The sequence below is a fragment of the Enoplosus armatus genome, chromosome 5 (genome assembly GCF_043641665.1).
Source record: "Enoplosus armatus isolate fEnoArm2 chromosome 5, fEnoArm2.hap1, whole genome shotgun sequence".
NCBI classification, from domain to species: Eukaryota; Metazoa; Chordata; class Actinopteri; order Centrarchiformes; family Enoplosidae; genus Enoplosus; species Enoplosus armatus.
Genome location: NC_092184.1, coordinates 3607912 through 3624939, shown reverse-complemented (window position 1 = coordinate 3624939; position 17028 = coordinate 3607912). Strand labels below are relative to the sequence as shown.

The window sequence follows — 17028 nt, the reverse complement described above, 5'->3', positions numbered from 1 at the left end:
GGGGGAAACAGCCAGCCTAGCTCCGCCAAAAACTTCAGGGAGAACTATTTCTTGATGAACAACAGTTTATCCATCCACTCAGCACTTCTGTGCCGATACAAGTGCAATGGTACCAAACCTGGCAACCTCACTGTGACAACAATACTTCAGCAAGCTGCACACAAGTCACTGCACACGGCTGCTGTTTGCCAGGAAACAGTTCCAGCATGTGACTCCCCCTAAAGCCCCGAATTGTCATTTTACAATTCTGAATGGGAACGAAGGAAACAAACAAGACACAAGGTTGTTTAAGAATGCACTCAATAGAAATGAGTCACAAAGTCTAATGTCTAATTTCTCTCAGACAAATAAAACGTCTGTGTAACTCGGTTTGAGAGGGAAGTCATCATTGACATCAGGGGTGTCTTAATAGATTTTCCTTCATATGCATTTGAATGTGTCCACACCATCCTCCTTGATGTTCAGCCGTCTTCATTCCTGTTTCATTTTGGCAACACTGAGGCCTTTTTGTTTCCCTTCTACATAAGTTTTTTATCTCTTGCAGTTATGATTCAACCTAAATAGTATCAACACTGAAACTAGATGCTTGAGGGAGATTTGTGGTTAGAGAAGCTGCGACATCCCCGGGGGGATTGTTAGCCATCCTCAGACAGTTATAAAGCGCGTCAGTCAACCTGCCACTTTGATTTTCTTCAGTTAAACTATACGATATAATCCAGATAAGCGGTATGCACTGGGAGAAATGTAAGTACAACACACTATTGCTCTTCCTAATTTTTAATGCAGATTGTCCTTTATTATCTTATATATAATCGAATGACTTGAATAATCGTTTTAAATCTGCTTCAATTTTATTGACGGAGGCAAACGAGCAGCAGAAGATTCTGACAGTTTAAAAAACGAATGCTGAATTGGTCTAATAGGAGTTTCAGGAGGTAAACACAACAATATGAACATAATATCACGTTCAATTTGATACAATAGCCTCGCAATGCATACAACCTTTGTAAGGTGTGATTGTTCTTTTTTTTTTTTTTTTTTTTTTGCCACGTCATTTTAGAGCCATAATCTGGTTGAATATCATAGATCAGGCGTTTGTTTAAAGAGAGAGAGAATTTGATTCAGCTTAACTTGTTTGAATTTCCGCTGTTGCATTTTGGGCCCATCTGTAATTCATTCTCGTGATTAATTTGACTGTTTGCTAATCGCTAATGGACGGCTGGTAATGTACAATATGCCGTTTTGGAAAATCGACTCGTGTCAGGATCAGTGCTGAAGCTGCTGCGTCGGACTCTTTTTGGAAAGAGAAAGGTGGTCATTTGGAGGTTGTGCTGCATGTTGCTATTGGGCTGTAATCTTGATATGCAAAATAGTGGCAGTAAAACACTGCACAGCTGTGGAGCTTCCTCTTTTTTTGTTGGTGTTGGAGTCCCTGTGCATGCGCCAGGACGATTGTTTGTCTGTCTGTGTGTGCTCATGTGTGATTGTTTAAAACAGAAAGACACGAAAGACAACAACATCTTCTGTTCATTTGAGTTTCAGTTCAAAAAACCTGTACCGTAGCATTTATTTTTAAGTTTGCATTTGTGCATTTTGAGCTTCCTGCATATCCTGCACCTTCTTCACAGTAAAAGACCTGCAGAAACAGATACAGGCAGAAAGAAAGAGCTCGATTATGATATTTTTCGTTTTTTCATCTTTAGTCTCAATGCATTTTCTTGACCCCCAGGCTCTGTCCAAATGTGCTACAAAGTGTAGAGTTGCTTGTTAACAGTTTCACTGAACTTTTAGCTCTAAATAATGACTTACAAAGTATGTGACTGAACCCATTTAAAGGCAACATGAGCTTTCTGTGCTATCGCTGCTGTAAATCACTTGTCATGATAAGCACCACACCCCTTCAGTCCTTTGCCAGGAATCTCTTCAAATACCGTTGGCTGTGTGACAACTGCACATCTCGACCTCTTGCAACACCGGACGTATCTCTGCGATGGCCAGTCAGTCAGTGTTTGAGCTGAACCATGATGTGAAAACCGTTGTGCAGAAGAAGGAATATCTTGTAGACACACACGGCCCTAGCAAACTGTCAATTGCGTTTCCGGTTTCTGTTTAGCATCATGGACTTGTCTGTACATGGCACATTGTCACACCATTGTGTTTGTCTAGAGAGGGCCACTTAGACTGTCTGACCTACAGAGGCAAATCAATCAGCTGCAGATAGGAATCTGGACTAGATACCGTCGGGACACCCTCAGCCTAAACACAGAGGTTAAGTAGAGGGCAGCAACAGCAGCAGTTTGGACCACAGGCCTCCCTCCCCTGTCACCGGGAGTGATGGGGACAACAGTCCTGAGATAAAAGGTCACAGTGGCAGGCTGGTAACTGGGAGGAGATTCTGAGCAGGAAGGAGCACTCAGGAGTGTGTGATTGCTTGTTATAGCAGAGAGAATATGTTTTTTTTTTATACAGCATGTGCTCTTGTCATTTCTTCAGGAAATGTGAAAATATTAAGTGTGGGGGAAAAAATATAGCATTATGTGGGTGTTTGTAATGCGTTTTATTTAGTAATACTGTATTCATATTCTTAAATAACTTTTACACCGTATTCAGTCCGCCGGCATCCATGATTACCAGATTCCTTTATAAAATGTTGCAATTTTGCGTCTGCCTTCCTAACTGGCAAAAACGCATCTCGGGAGATAAAACTTGAGAGTGCCTGTTTGGTGTTCAGATAAATTTGGCACATTATCAGCCAAGCGGTTGACTTTTATGTTGAAATCCAACCAAAGCTATATGTTGAGGTTCAGGGAAACAGTCCAGGTTTTGAACATTAAACCACGGCCGACTGTGTATTGAGTGTTTAGTTCTCGTACTTCTCAATGGCTGCATGTTAAGCTTGAGCTCCACTTGCTACTTATTCTATACTAAAGGCTTAGGGTTAGTAAACTGTTTACCCAGTACCAGTAAACTGACTGTGCTGACTCACTGTGGGTGTTAGTGTGTAGCTGCACGCTACAGAAAACAATAAAACAACAGTATTGGTATCAGAAACACATTTTGGCACTATTTCTTGTCATAAAACCACCATATTGCCTGTGAGAACACGTCATTTCATTTGTACGGGCTTAGCTGTACACCAGTACGGGCTTACCGCTGGCTTAACTGTACGTCACCCCAGCAATCCTTCCCCAACAGTCAGCAATGCGATGCATGCACACTTTGCGTCAAATGAAACATCACACTTCCACATCACAGGCTCCACCAAAGGAGAAATCTCCTGGTTTTGATGCTGATTACCTAATTGCCTGTTTGGCAGGTATTCCCCACCAGCGATCACACCAAACGCCAAGGCACAGTTAGATTAGCCGGTGTGGGACACTCCTCTCCATGGCAATCTTACTTTGGGATGTGGACTAACTAAGACAAGGAGTTCATTTTCCGACAAAAAAAAAAGAAAAAAAAAAAGAAATCTTGTGCAGCTTTGCAACAAGAGGACCTAAAACGCCAGAGGGTCTCCAAATTACCAGCAGCAGAGCGCTGTCAAATCGCTGAACTTTTGAACCCTTTATCATTATATAGTCTGTCACTTTTTGACTGATTTCAACGTTGGAGGAGACATCTACCAGGAACAGCTTACGTCTCTGCAATTATAGTTAATGGGACTGTACATTTGTCATTGCCTTCAGCAACAAGTGTAATGTTTATATAGATTCAAGGTACTTTGACGAAAGGCCTGGTACTGTCATTGTCAAAATTGTGAACTAGTTGTACCATGTACTGAACTCCAAATGATCTACAAAGAACTGAGCAAGGTATACTGACTTATACTCTGCCAAAGAACTATATCGCGGTTCATGATACATCCGATAATATGGATCTTTAGCCACACTAGCTCTATGACTAGCAATGTCAGTCTGTCTGTTGGCTGGTTGGTTGGTCAGTCAGTCCACCACTTTGGTCCAGACCAGAATGAAATATCTGAACAGCTATTAGATGGATTGCCATGAAATTTTGTACGGACATTCATGGTCCCCGGAGGATCAGTCCCAACAACTTTGGTGATCCAGTAACTTTTTCCTCTAGCGCCACCAGCAGCTTGACATTTTTGTTATACAGTGATATGTTATAGTCAAGTTCCCCAGAAGTTACATTCCACTGACTTTGGTGATCCTCTAACTTTAATTTTCCCCAATACTTTGGTTTACGACCTATAATAGACAAAACTAGTCACCGTTAATGTAATATGAATAATATGGCAGGCTCCAAATCAGCTCCACACCATTTCACTATTATGGAAAAAAACCTAAACTGTAAGGTGTTGCAATTATCGTACATTTCGGGTTTTTAGTAGCGTAGTTAGTTAGGCTAGTTTATTGACTTAAATGTCCCAATACAGACATGAAAATAGCTTCACATGACAGCACAGTCCAAATGTAAAGCATTGTGGCTAATGGATGATTAGAAACAGCATGGTGCCAACAAACACTTCCCTGGCTGTAACTGTCACAGAAAAACAAAACTAATCAAACAGGTGACCTGTAGCCTTTCTGTCTGTTTGGGATTCTTGACATCTGTTGTGGTGCACAGTGCACAGATCACCCTCCATCAGCAGAGAGCTCCCACTGCTGTGTGTGTGTGTGTGTGTGTTATGATGGTGTATTTTGTTGTGTTAGATGTAAGACAATGAATACTGTCATCCTTTTTAATGCTTTTATTTGATTTTTTTACCCATTTTATTGGCACAAAGAAAACTGGGCCTGCAGTTGTTTCTAAACTTTGTAGTAGCTGTGTGTCGACCAGGCTGCCGTGTGTTGTTGGTCAAAATGCACACACACACACACACACACACACACACACACTTAAACATGCTCGAGATCATGTGACACGATCAAAAGCTTTTTATCAGTTTCCAAGATCAAGAACGATCTTAATGTTATCATGTTTTCTTAATGTGCTGCATGTAATCAGCAGGAGGAGGGGATTCACTGTGACAATGTAGTGTACTCAGATGTATGATCATCTGTGCACTGAATATTTATTGTGCAGATTTCAGCCTGTGCTCATACTCGGCTCTTATAATACCAATCCGTAAACAAAATGAGTTGTATTCAGAACACACGCAGCTTAGTGAGCCTACTGAGCCTCAGTTCACGAACTCTGTGAACTCATCATGTCCCTCACAGAGAGGCCGCCTCACTGAAGGGGCCTGAGCTCATGTGTACCCATCGCTCTCTCTGTTTCTGTTTTTTTTCTTCTTCTTTCTTTTAGCGCCACCGTCAGCACTGGCCCGGTCCAGACCGTACCAAGGTGTTCGAGTCAGAGATCCGGTCAAGGAGCTGCTGAGGAGGAAGAGAAGTCTGGAGCCGCAGAGTGCCAAGACAGCGCCCCCTACTGCGGTGAGGACCACATGACATTAACGTAACGCGCTTTATCGGGCGCTTTTGGATGATTCGTATAGTCACTTGTGTGAGAAAGCCAGGTGTGCATTTAATTAAGCGTGATATATGATCAATGGTCTGAATTCTTCAGCACACCATGACACTGACACATTTTATACAGAACAAAACAAACGTTGGGAACATACGTCGGCACTCCACCCTTCCCAAAATCAAATCACTTTCCAGAGAACCTCGCAAACACTGAAACCACATTCTTCCCTCACTTCATCACAACACGCACATTGTTAGTCATCATGTGGCAGCAGCAGTTACAGTGATCAAACCTCTCAAACCTGTATATTGTGAGATTTTCAGATATTGTATATACACTATGACACTGGTCTGTGAAATCAACAATGAAAAAGATGAAGTCGAGCAAAGGATCAGATTTTGTCTGCTTTTTGTCAGAAAAACAAAACCACAGACATTTCTCGTCAGGACTCTGACAGCTAGGCCTTTAACTGAACTCACTTTTTTTTTAGGTGTTGTCTGGAAGCTTCAAGGACAACACACATTTTTGCCAGTTTTCTCTTTGATGTCCCATGTCGCATTTCTAATAATGCTTCCTTTATTTGTGATTTATCACCATTAGTCTCCAGGCTGATGTTCACTCTTCACTCATCAGAACTGTCATGGAGATGAATAGTGTCAATGATCTTTATGCTTTCTGCAGCAGGGAGGCTATTAGTAGTAAAACACATGGCTGAACCTCCAGACGCATGTTGTTGGTTGTAAAAGTGAACTCTTGCAACACGATAGATCAAGGTTGTTATGTGGGGAGTATTTTTTCTGCCAACTGGAACATTATTCAACAAATTATGGATGGCATTTTCAAGAGCTGAAATCAAGGGCCCCCGTGGGGCCACCAGGATGTGAGCAGTCAGGACCCAGGGCCTATCCCAGAGCAAAGGGGGGATTTTATCCTTATATAATCCAGGTGTTTTTCCATGACAGTTACAGCCATTCCCTGCATGGCCCCAGGGCTGGGCACACAGCCCTATGCAAAATAACTTGCAGCCTTGCCAAAGAGCCCTCCCACTTGCTATTTATTACTCCTACCAGACCAGGAGAAGATAGACACAACACGTGCACACACAGGCGCACACACAAACACACATGTGCACAAACTCCCCTCATACATACACAAGAGAGAAACAAACATGAATGTGTGGTTGTATTTTATCTTCCAATAGGTTGCAAAATGTAAAATGTCACAGTAACGACAAAACGGCTGGCAGTCATGGCGCACGTATGCAAAAATGCTGACCTATTTCTTTAAAAACAATATAAAAAATAAAAAAAAACCCCAATCAAAACGATGCCTCTTCAATCTTTATGCTAAGGTAAGCTAATTGCCTGCTGGCTTGCTTCATATTTAGCGTACAAACATGAGAGAGATATCAATATTCTCATCTAACTCTTTGTAGCAAAGAAAACGAATATTTCCAAAAATGTTGAACGATTCCTTTAAGAATAATAAAAACTTACACTGGCGCCCTCTCCAGTGCAATGCTACTGCATATAGCTATTGAAGGGTATTTTCTCACTTCCCTCTAGTGGTATAATACCATGCAGATAGTTTTGGTTTTATTGGGCCCAGGTTTGAGATGCGGCCCTGTTGCTCTGGATGATCCACAGACCTCACTGTTTTCACTGGAACTACTTGCTGCTTTAATGTCCCACTTTTGATCAGAAGGCAGGTCTTACTTTTGCAGTTTCGCTGAGCCTGATGAAGGGCAGCATGCCGACATAGTGTGCAAGGGATTATTGTTTAAACAGGGAGCTTTGGTTTGAGATCCTAACAGTGCCTTGTTAAAGTGCACTCAGTTTACAGTTAAACACACCCAGTCAGCACTTACCTTCCCACAAATGGCAGTATGTCTATTGATGTTATTAAAACCGAGCGTACCCCCAGCCTCCGGCGGGAAAAAGTAACTCGTCGGGGCTGTTCATTTTCAAGGAGCAACTCCTGAACACGTGCGCAGCTTTTGCCCCATACTCCTTCAACTCTCCAGACTTGTTAACATTTACATAATCTGTCTTTGGTGCAACTCTCCACCTGCTGTCAAAGCTGTAACACTAACCAGCTCCTCAGTACCTCTGCAGTCTTTTCAGGCGTCTGACAGCACATGCTGCCTCTGAACATGCCCCGCTGGCTGACTGCAGGAGGCAGGATGCAGTCTTTCACTGCTGCTCGTGGCGTGAAAACTGACACTAGCTGTCGGCACCGTCCTTCTTACTGTTGTGCCACTGCAGGCTCTGTGCTGTGCCGCTGCTTATTACGCACTCCCCCTTACAGGGACCGTGCAGAGCATAATACATTTCTTCATGTGTGCGTACAGATGTCTTGGAAGAGAGATTATATGCACGTGGTTCTGCACGATGGACAGTGGTGGAATGTAAACTCAGTACATTTACTCAAGTACTTAAGTACAAATTTGAGGTACTTGTACTTTACTTGAGTACCTCCATTTTATACTACTTCCTACTCCACTACATGTCAGAGGGGAATATTGTACTTTTTACTCCACTACATATGTCTGACAGCTGTAGGCACTAGTCACTTTGTTGATTAAGATTTAACATAAATACATATGATATGTTTATATGATACGATGCAGTACTATAATCTACCCAGTAGCATATGAAGTATCTAAAATTGGTTCCCACAGTGAGGAGCTACAACATTAAAATGCACTTACATGCATTTGTTAGTGATAGAATCTTGATAAAAGAATATACCAAAATAGGAGCCATTCAGCCATTCTGAGTACTTTTACTTTTGATACTTTAAGTACATTTTGCTGATATTAACTGTGTACTTTTACTGAAGTAAGATTTGGATTCCTTTGCCTTTACTCTGAATTTAAACAAATCAAAGGATTTCCTGCTAAGACTCAGTCCAGTGAATCATGGCTACACAGGAGCACACCTGGATGACTGGAGTGAAACTTGGACAGGATGTATACATTCTCATAAAAACAAACAAGTGCATTCAAGAGGAAGAAAATAAGTTTAATTTGTAGTCGAGGAACTCCAGAGGAAAATCTTTTGACATTTGGCCTAATTGTGATGCATTTACAGCTATGTTTATGATGTGCACTGTCCCTGATGAATACACCAATATGTGATAACACCTAATGATAAATACATGAAAAGTTCATTCTTGACCTTGGAGACAGCAGTGGGTAAATCTCACCATGAGGTCCATTAGTAGCTGTTACATCACACAGCCTTTGTCCAGCTGTGAAGGAAATGTAGCTGTCAAAAATTCAACACCTTTTCCAACATTTCCAACGAAGTCCATCTACTGAGGAAGGTCGTGTGATATGAGCGAATGCCCTAGGACAGCTACCAAGGGACTATTTGTTGGGCTGAAATTGTCGAAACATAAGCTCAGCATTGTATTATTGTAAGACGGACTTGGAAAAAAAAGGTCCGGAGAATTGTTAATCGTCTTCTAATCTGCTTCCGTGTGTGGGTGCAGCCAGACGCCACACCTCTGTCTTTGAACAACCTCTGCTGGTGTGAGACAGGTGTGTCCGTTATGCCTTCAGGGAACGTGATATCCACTCACGCAATCTGATCAATGAATAAGCTGCAACATGGAGGTTTCCTGTGTGGTTTGTGGAAGACATTGATCCACAGTTTTCTGCCTGGTCGAGATATGTGACGTCTGATCTCGTGGATCGCAGGTATGTGACTAAGAATACCTGTTTCCAATGGGAAACATAAATGTAGGTCTATGCAATGATACATGCAGTATAGCAGTGAATAACCAACCTGTGCATGAGTTGGACGGGTATAACCAGCTTTGACAAAGTGCTCTAGTTTCCTTTTTGCAAAGAAACAGATCAATTTGTCTCATATTTCATATTTTAAACATGTTAACCATACTCACAACCTGCTCAGCTTTAGTTACACATGAATCAATAAGAAACAAATTCTGGCTTGTGCCTCTAATAAACACACACACACACACACACACACACACACACACACACACACTAATTATAATCTCGACTCAGCAGCTGCTCACACCTGGACTTGATCGGTACAAGTATAAATACTGCATATTTATACATCAACATCACAGTGTGACTAGTTCTACAACAGCAACATGTGATTACGCAGCTCGCTTTTTTAATTGTTGTGCTCTGTTTTGTTTTAGGATGTGGCCGCACAGAACAACCCGTCATCATACACGCAAGGTACATGTTCACTCCCAGCAGCTGCATCTGAGAGCTAGCAGACGCATTCGCCAAACTGATTCCTGTAAGTAAAGCATGTGTCTCAGCCTGTCTTCTCCTTGAAATCCAGGCGTCTTTGGCTCGGATATTGCCGAGCCGTCGACTGCAGTTGGCGATGGAGGGCTGCAGTGTGCAGGATGGAAAGCTATGCCCCTTGCCGCCGGCGCCGGCCTGCAGCCTGCTGTGACGCACTGGTCTTCATCTGACTACAGCCAGCAGGACCGCTTAGCTCAGACTCTGGCCTACTCAGCCCCCCCCACCCTCACTGCTGATGTGTACATGCAGACTCTGTGTCCCAGCTACACCATGCTGACCTACACGCACACACCACTGCTCACGAACTTTGGGGTGAGTAGGAGACAAGTCTGTGGCTGGCATTTCTTGCCCTGAGTTCAGGCTCCCAGGTAGACCTTTGTGCCAGCTTGCATACAAATTCCACCTTGGCGGATCCCACTTACATTTGTAGCTTGCGCGGTGGTCAACCAACATATATAGCTTGCCACTCAAGCAACAGACAGAGGCAGTGCATTTAGCCATATGTTGGCAAAGTCTAACAGGTCAGAGCTATCAGCACACCTGAATCTTGGACCAAACTGCCTTTGGTGGAGTTGCATTGTGGGTAATGTAGGTGCCAGGTTTTGACGAGGAAGAAGGCTGCATTGATTTTGATTGATTGTTGTGAACTGTTCATTGTGATTCCAACGTTGTAGGAGCGCGATGCCAAAGGTCTGGAGCCTCAGTCTAAAACTGTCTTTGCTAGTTTTAGTTGCTTTGTAATCAACATTAACATTTTAGTCATATTTGTTGTTTCAGACCATACCTGTGGCCCCAGCAGCAGCCTCCCTCCCTCAGATGGAGCTCCCAGACTCAGGGTTGACCTACCTCCCCTGGGCCCAGCCCCTCACCGCCATATCTACTGTGCCCAACCCGGGGGTCCAGTTTGCCCCTGGCTCTGCAGCCCTGCCCGGGTCACCTCTGGTCCACATGCCCTTGTCCATGTCTTTGACCACCATGATCCCTCAGCTGGAGCTTCAGGGTGTAGATCCTCAGCCGCAGATACTGGACCTCCCGCAGCGTTCAGACCACCAGCTAGACCCTGAACCACGATGCCAGTCGCTGGATGAAGATCCAGGGGTAGAGCCGGAATCACAGAGCCTCCTGGACAAACTTCTGGAGGATCACAAGGATAATAGTGAAGAGGAGGACAAAGACTCGTACCGTAGCTCCCTCTTCATTCCAAATGTCTGAAAGTATTAGTGTTCTTCTGTCCGTGGAGAACAGTTTCTGTCCTGTTTCTGTTTAATTAATTAATTACAAATTTGTTTAGTAATATGCACCACTGAAGCACGATAAAAACAGAATCTTGAGACCTGGTCCTGTACAGGGACCCTGTCAAAATCTAGTTTTGATACCTTTAATATTTCAGTTGATATTGCTTGGTACGTGTTCTGAAATAAGATTGTTTTTAATCACAAATGATCAGAAACTGACATACAGAAAACCTGGGGAAGGTTATGGGGGGGCAGTAATACTGGTTCGGTTTCCGGATACTCGGGTACTGAGATCTGGGAACATGGCAACATTGGTACAGCGGAGTCCGATGGGAGTCAGGCAAGTCATACACAAGCCAACAGTTAACCAAATGATCTAGTTTATATACTGCTTATAAATGCTAAATTGGGGGGAGGGGGTGTTAATTAAAGTGTTACCAAAAACCTGTCTGACCGTCTCTTGTTACTTGCGGTGATGTTGCCATGTTCCCGGATCTCAACAGTTAATTTAGTTAGTACATTGTTATAACAACCAATAAGAATGACAGCCAAAACTACAAGGAATCTTCCCTAAATTGTAATAAACCGAAATTAACTTTACACCTGTTACTTTTGAGCGAAGGGACAAGCAACCGACTCTGCTTTTTGTTTGCAGAAGGCAGTTTGATATTATTTGATGCTACCGTGTTGCCATGTAATGTAAATTTGTACTGTAAATCATAGCAAACTGATGGGCCTTTTTGATGTTTTAAGACTGTGTTTAGATTAGTGTGTAAGATATGAATGCTTTTCTAAACCTATATTTTATGTCAGAGACAATCACAGCTTCCTGAGACACAGTGCTGTCCATCTCCTTATTGCCTAGAGGTGTTTGCTTAGTCATAAAGTGCGTCATTAATGCTGTCTTGCATGTGTGTCCTGCACTGCTGGCTTTGCTTTTTTACTAGCTGATGATGATTTGTATCAAACCAGACGAAGAGCTGGGCTCACGCTTGCGGGAGCAAGTTGACCAAAGAGGAACAAAGATGAAGAACTAAGTTAGGTATACTGGTGGTACCTGTCTGTACCACCCGGGATATTGTACTGCGTAACAACATGGATGTTTTAAATGGGAGGGGGAGGTTTTGATAGCAGACAAACATATTGTGTGTTGAAAACAGAGCATGGATTTGGGAGTGCTATTTTGAGTCCTGCAAGAATGTATTAAAAAGGATGTCAGCGGCACTAAGAGAAAACTGTGTTCTGTAAGAAACAATAACTGTCTGAGTTCAGCCTTCGCTAGGGTGTAGCCAGAGTCTTTAAAATGACTTCAAACTGAATCTGAGTCAGGCAAGATCTTATCAGCAAAAATCACAATTGGGGTTTCAACAGAAAAGCCTCTCCCACCGCTAATGAATGAGACATGAATAAGGGCGACAGTCAATATACACCACATGATATGTTAGTACAGAGATGCAGCAGTGCCATAGCTGGTGGACAGTAAATCAGTACATATAATAAAGATAAGTTACTCAAGACAAATAAGTACCCCCTGAGAAAAAATGGAAAGGATGAATGATCTCGTATGAAGCATTGTGTTCAGTTGCAGTTATATCTTTCTGCCATTTGGAGCCGCCAATATGCTAAACCAGCCTGAAGCAGCTTTAAACCTCAGAAACATTTCTCTGCCTAAATTAGGCGGGTTTTTTTTAAGCTTATGCAAGGTAGTTCCACATTTCTGCAATCCAAGACTTTTAATTTACTAGTTAACATTATTGTAGTGCATTGAACCTGTAGGACGAGGACTCAGCGCCCTCAGTGCTCGCGCTTGCTCTTGGCAGCAAAGGTCTCAGGGGGGTTTCCCCCAGGGGAAACTGACATTGTGAGAGGGGCTGCAACTCATCTTTCAAATCCTACACCTGGGAACACCTGAGATCGTATCACAGGGGATAAAACGTGCCGGGCCTGTTCTCGTGAAGAGAAGCTGGCTTCGGCTCGCAGGTCTCACGTAGAATTCAAGGCAGAAAAGAAAACAAATGATGAGAGTATAGGTGGTACGCTTATCATGGGCATTGAAAGGTAACACCCAGGACAAGAAAATGAAAAGGAGAAAAGTCAGGGATGAAAACATTACTATGACAGACACGTGATTAGTGCAGCTGAAACTTGAGAAATTGCTCAATTCTCAAGCATGCAAGTGTTTGCATGACTTCCAAGAGTGCCGGTTTCTGAGTTCATTTTTTATATCAGCCTGAATGTAACTGTAACTCGAGATCCTTGGTGAGCTAGACGTGAAGGTTTTTGGAGATTTTGGCCGATGTTCACGTTCAGTCCAGCTGCTCAGAGTTGCAGGAAATGTGTGAGGTATCTTTCATCATGGGTTAATGTGCACAGCCTTTGCTCATATAAACTTTTTCAAATGTGTCCCTCATGATCCCTCTGCTTTCCTTGATTTTTGGTAAATAATCTATCTGATGACTCATTCAGTAAGCGTGTGTTGCTCTTAGAGTCTTTTTGCCAGTTTTTTGCAAAACTGAACTTGAGCTCCCCTGTGGATCAAAGAGGGGGCAGTCGGTTCTCCGCTGCCTTGCTTATGTTCACATGTCCTTAGGGTGCTTCAGGAACTACGAGAGAGGTAAACGGTGTTGAAAGGTAATGTCAAGTGTGACACTTTGTGCTCATAATTGCCTGCAGGTTCTCAGTACAGCCTTTCTCCTCCTCCTTTCAGTGCACCAGCCTAACAGTTTACTTTATCTCAAAGGCAGGGCTGTAGCGGCTGATGGGAGCTGCATGTGTTGAATCACAGAGAGTCCCTTTAAAGCACTCACATCTTTGGGCCAAGAGGCATTGCAGAAACATGCCTGTGCAGCACCTCTGATAGCACGCAGGGGCGGGTCACATGAAGCCATCGCTAAGGCTTTTCATGGAAAGGTTGCGCTCCGGGGTCTCTGAAATCTGGCACCCCAACAAGGCTAAAAAAAATACACCTTTCACAATTCGTCCCAGTTAGAGAACCTTTACATTTATTGTGCTGTCACGCAGCAATTGCTGCTTTTACAAACTTGCATCTCAGTACCACTTTCTAGTAATCCACCCTTGATACAGGGATTATAGGCTGAAAGTAATATTTTTATTAATACATTATTTAACAATGCTGTCTAGATCAGTTATATTAACAAGAACTTCGGGGTTGCCAGGTTATTAAAAATCAATTTTGGCACGTGTTTATCCTTGGAAGTAACGCAGTCATGAATGTGTTTATAAGCCATCAAGTCTGCAGTTAAAGTATACATGTTAATAAGTCATTGTAATCGATTGAGTCTGCAGTTATACACGTTAATAATTTGTTAATAAATGGAATTTGGTCCAAGTACGTGGTCAAACTGACCAACCAGTCAAAGGAATTTTAAAAAAATTAAGAGAACTTTTTAGGACCTCTCGTGGTTGGCAAAACCCTTACAGTCCTCAGAAAAATGAAACTGTGAACATCTGGAGTTCCATGACGACTGGGCAACCTCCGTCTGCTGAGGAAGATGGTGTGAGATGATCGAAAGCTCCAGTACAGTTACTAAATGGACCTTGTGGTGAGATCGGATCGTTTGTCAACTATTGTTTCAAAGGTCAAGAATGAACTTTCAATCTCAGATCTAAGTTGATTTTTATAATTCAAATGCCAATATGAGCCGGATATATCGGCCTTATCCGTGAATGTAAACCTTGACCTGAGTATTTGAATAGCCATTGTTGTCTTCATGGCTGGGATAACCTGCTGGGGGACCCTGGGGCAAAGGAGAGCTGTTGGCACCCCCCCCCCCGATTTCTCCGTCTTCCTCTTTGTCTTTTCGCATTGTGTTCCTATGCTAGAATATCATATTATGATTGTTAGGGTTGCTGTGCAGTAATTTGATTGAACACAAGCTAATTTAAGAACATAAGAACATGCACCATATGCAGTAAGAAAAATATCAGATGAAATAATGGAGGCCTTAAAGCTAAAGGGCCCCTCTTCAAGACAGTAGTAGAGAAAGCAGGGTCCATGTGAAGTTTCGTTCAAGTCGGACACATTCCCATCCCAAACACCGTTACAATTATCAAAATGAAGACCAATGGCCAAGCAGTGAACCTGGGGCTTTTAGGGGTCAGGGGCCTTGTGGCAGTTGCCTGCTTTGCCCAGTTGATAAACCAGCCATCATTTTCTGATGCATCTTAGTTAATACTTAGTCAAATCTTAGTCATACCGGAGAATTGTGTCAGGTTGCCATAGAGATCGAATTTATGGCAGTGACTCAGGAGAAAAACAGTGTGACTCATTTTGTCAACACTCCACTAGAGTCTGTTTTCCTTCTCAAGTGGCTGAAGTGGTCTTTTAATGTTTTAACTCCTGTGCTATCAAATCAGTGTCAAACACTTTTTCGCCCTTTAAAGAACTCCAGTGTACTCATCTTTACAGCATGTAGCCCGTGAGTAATAACACTGTAATATTATCATGTTGTTTTTTATGGCACCAGCAGCCTTCATTTATCTATCTTTCTAAAATGCGTTAAATATATATCGTTTTTTTTTAACTTAACCCACATATATCATAAACCTATGACAGCGTCTACAAACTGGCCAGGTTTTCAGAACTTAACGGAATAGTTTTCTGAAATACACAAATTCACATTGTTGCAAAGAGTTAGCTGAAAAGATTCATACATCACTCTCATATCTGTCCGTTGAATATCAAGCTACAGCCAGCAGTCGCTTAGCTTAGCTTAGCTTAGCATAAGGACTGGAAAGAGGTAGGAAGGAAGCAGGAAGCCAAGCACAAGTTAAAAAAAAAGTTTTTCTGTTGAAGAAATATGTTTTATAGCTTTTACATGCCTGAATATTTCCTGGCTGGGACTGGCACATAACCTACCGTCAAACAGTGAACTGTCTTTTTTTACACTTTTTTCGTGTGGATTAAACAAACAAATAAAAAAAAAAAAAGATTTTGAAATCATACAACATTCTGAAGGGTTTCCTAAAAGCCCAGGGGGCTTCAAACTTCTGCTCATTTTGTACAGAAAACCTGATGATCATCTGCTGTCATTATTGCTTTCGCTACTTGCACATTTGATTTTATCTTGGTTTTCATCTGGGAAGTGAAAAAAAAACAGCCTTTTTCAAGAGGCACAGCATAGACAGCAGGAGAGGTACTGGAACCAGTGCAGTCATGCCGAGGCCTGTTCTTCCTGCTCAGCTCTCAGAGAAGACTCAATGTGAAGGTTATTCTTCCAAGAAGCCACAGATCAAGATAGCAGACCACAAATAAAAAGGGGGAGGAGGTCCAAAGGAGCCTGCATGTTATTGCGCTCTCACATTTTGTCTTTTTTCCCCTGTTGGCACATGATATCTCTACAGTTATCTAATAAGAGGGGTGATGCAGGTCGAGTGTTAATGCTGGGAATGTTGTGGTTAACCAAGGAAAGGGATTAGTGATTATCTCCCACTGGTGTTATTTAGATGAATCTATGTACATAGTGAAATATGTTCTGTTCAGACTGCCTTCTCCCGGGACGTTCCATAAAAATTCTTTCTTCCTGCTCTGCTATGACTGAGCAGTAACTTAAAATAATAATAATAATAATAACAATAATAATGAACTTTATTTATGTAGCACTTTTCTTAACAATGTTACAAAGTGCTTTACAAAAGGAAATAAAACCAGACATGGAAGATAAAAAGAAAAATGAGCACACAGGCATCAAATAAATAGGAATAATAACAATATAAATAAAAACATATATCAAATATTTATATAGAAGAGACAAGTTTTAAGAAGAGATTGAAAAGAAGCTGGAGACTTTGTGTGTCTGAGTTCTGGAGGCGGAGAGTTCCATGGTGTAGGAGCTCTGGTAGCAAAAGCTCGATCCCGCTTAGTCAGGAATCGTGATCTTGGAGTAACCAGCAGGGCTCCGTCGGCGGATCTTAGGGCTGTTCCTCGGAAAGAGCCAGCGCACAGCGAACAGAAAAAGAGCTTTGATGAACTGAATACAGTTTGAATCACTGTATTGTTCTCTGTTTTATTTATATGAAAACTATGACTTTGATAGTGTTGACGAACCT

The 17028-nt window shown here is 42.3% G+C and overlaps 1 protein-coding gene across 1 annotated transcript; it reads left to right on the top strand.

Moving 5' to 3' along the window:
* The first annotated feature begins 728 nt into the window (after positions 1-728).
* LOC139285618 (POU domain class 2-associating factor 1) lies at positions 729-12183 on the top strand. The gene is made up of 5 exons (XM_070906212.1): positions 729-744; positions 5269-5396; positions 9610-9649; positions 9759-10036; positions 10502-12183. Exons 1-5 carry the CDS (start codon positions 729-731, stop codon positions 10934-10936), a joined length of 897 nt encoding a protein of 298 aa, XP_070762313.1. The 3' UTR covers positions 10937-12183.
* The last annotated feature ends 4845 nt before the right edge of the window (positions 12184-17028 follow it).

What these genes read in the sequence shown, in the direction of transcription:
- LOC139285618 (XM_070906212.1), top strand. An exon ending in AGACAGCGCCCCCTACTGCG is followed by an intron (nt 5,397 to 9,609) that starts GTGAGGACCACA and finishes GTTTTGTTTTAG; the next exon opens with GATGTGGCCGCACAGAACAA. An exon ending in CCCGTCATCATACACGCAAG is followed by an intron (nt 9,650 to 9,758) that starts GTACATGTTCAC and finishes CTTGAAATCCAG; the next exon opens with GCGTCTTTGGCTCGGATATT.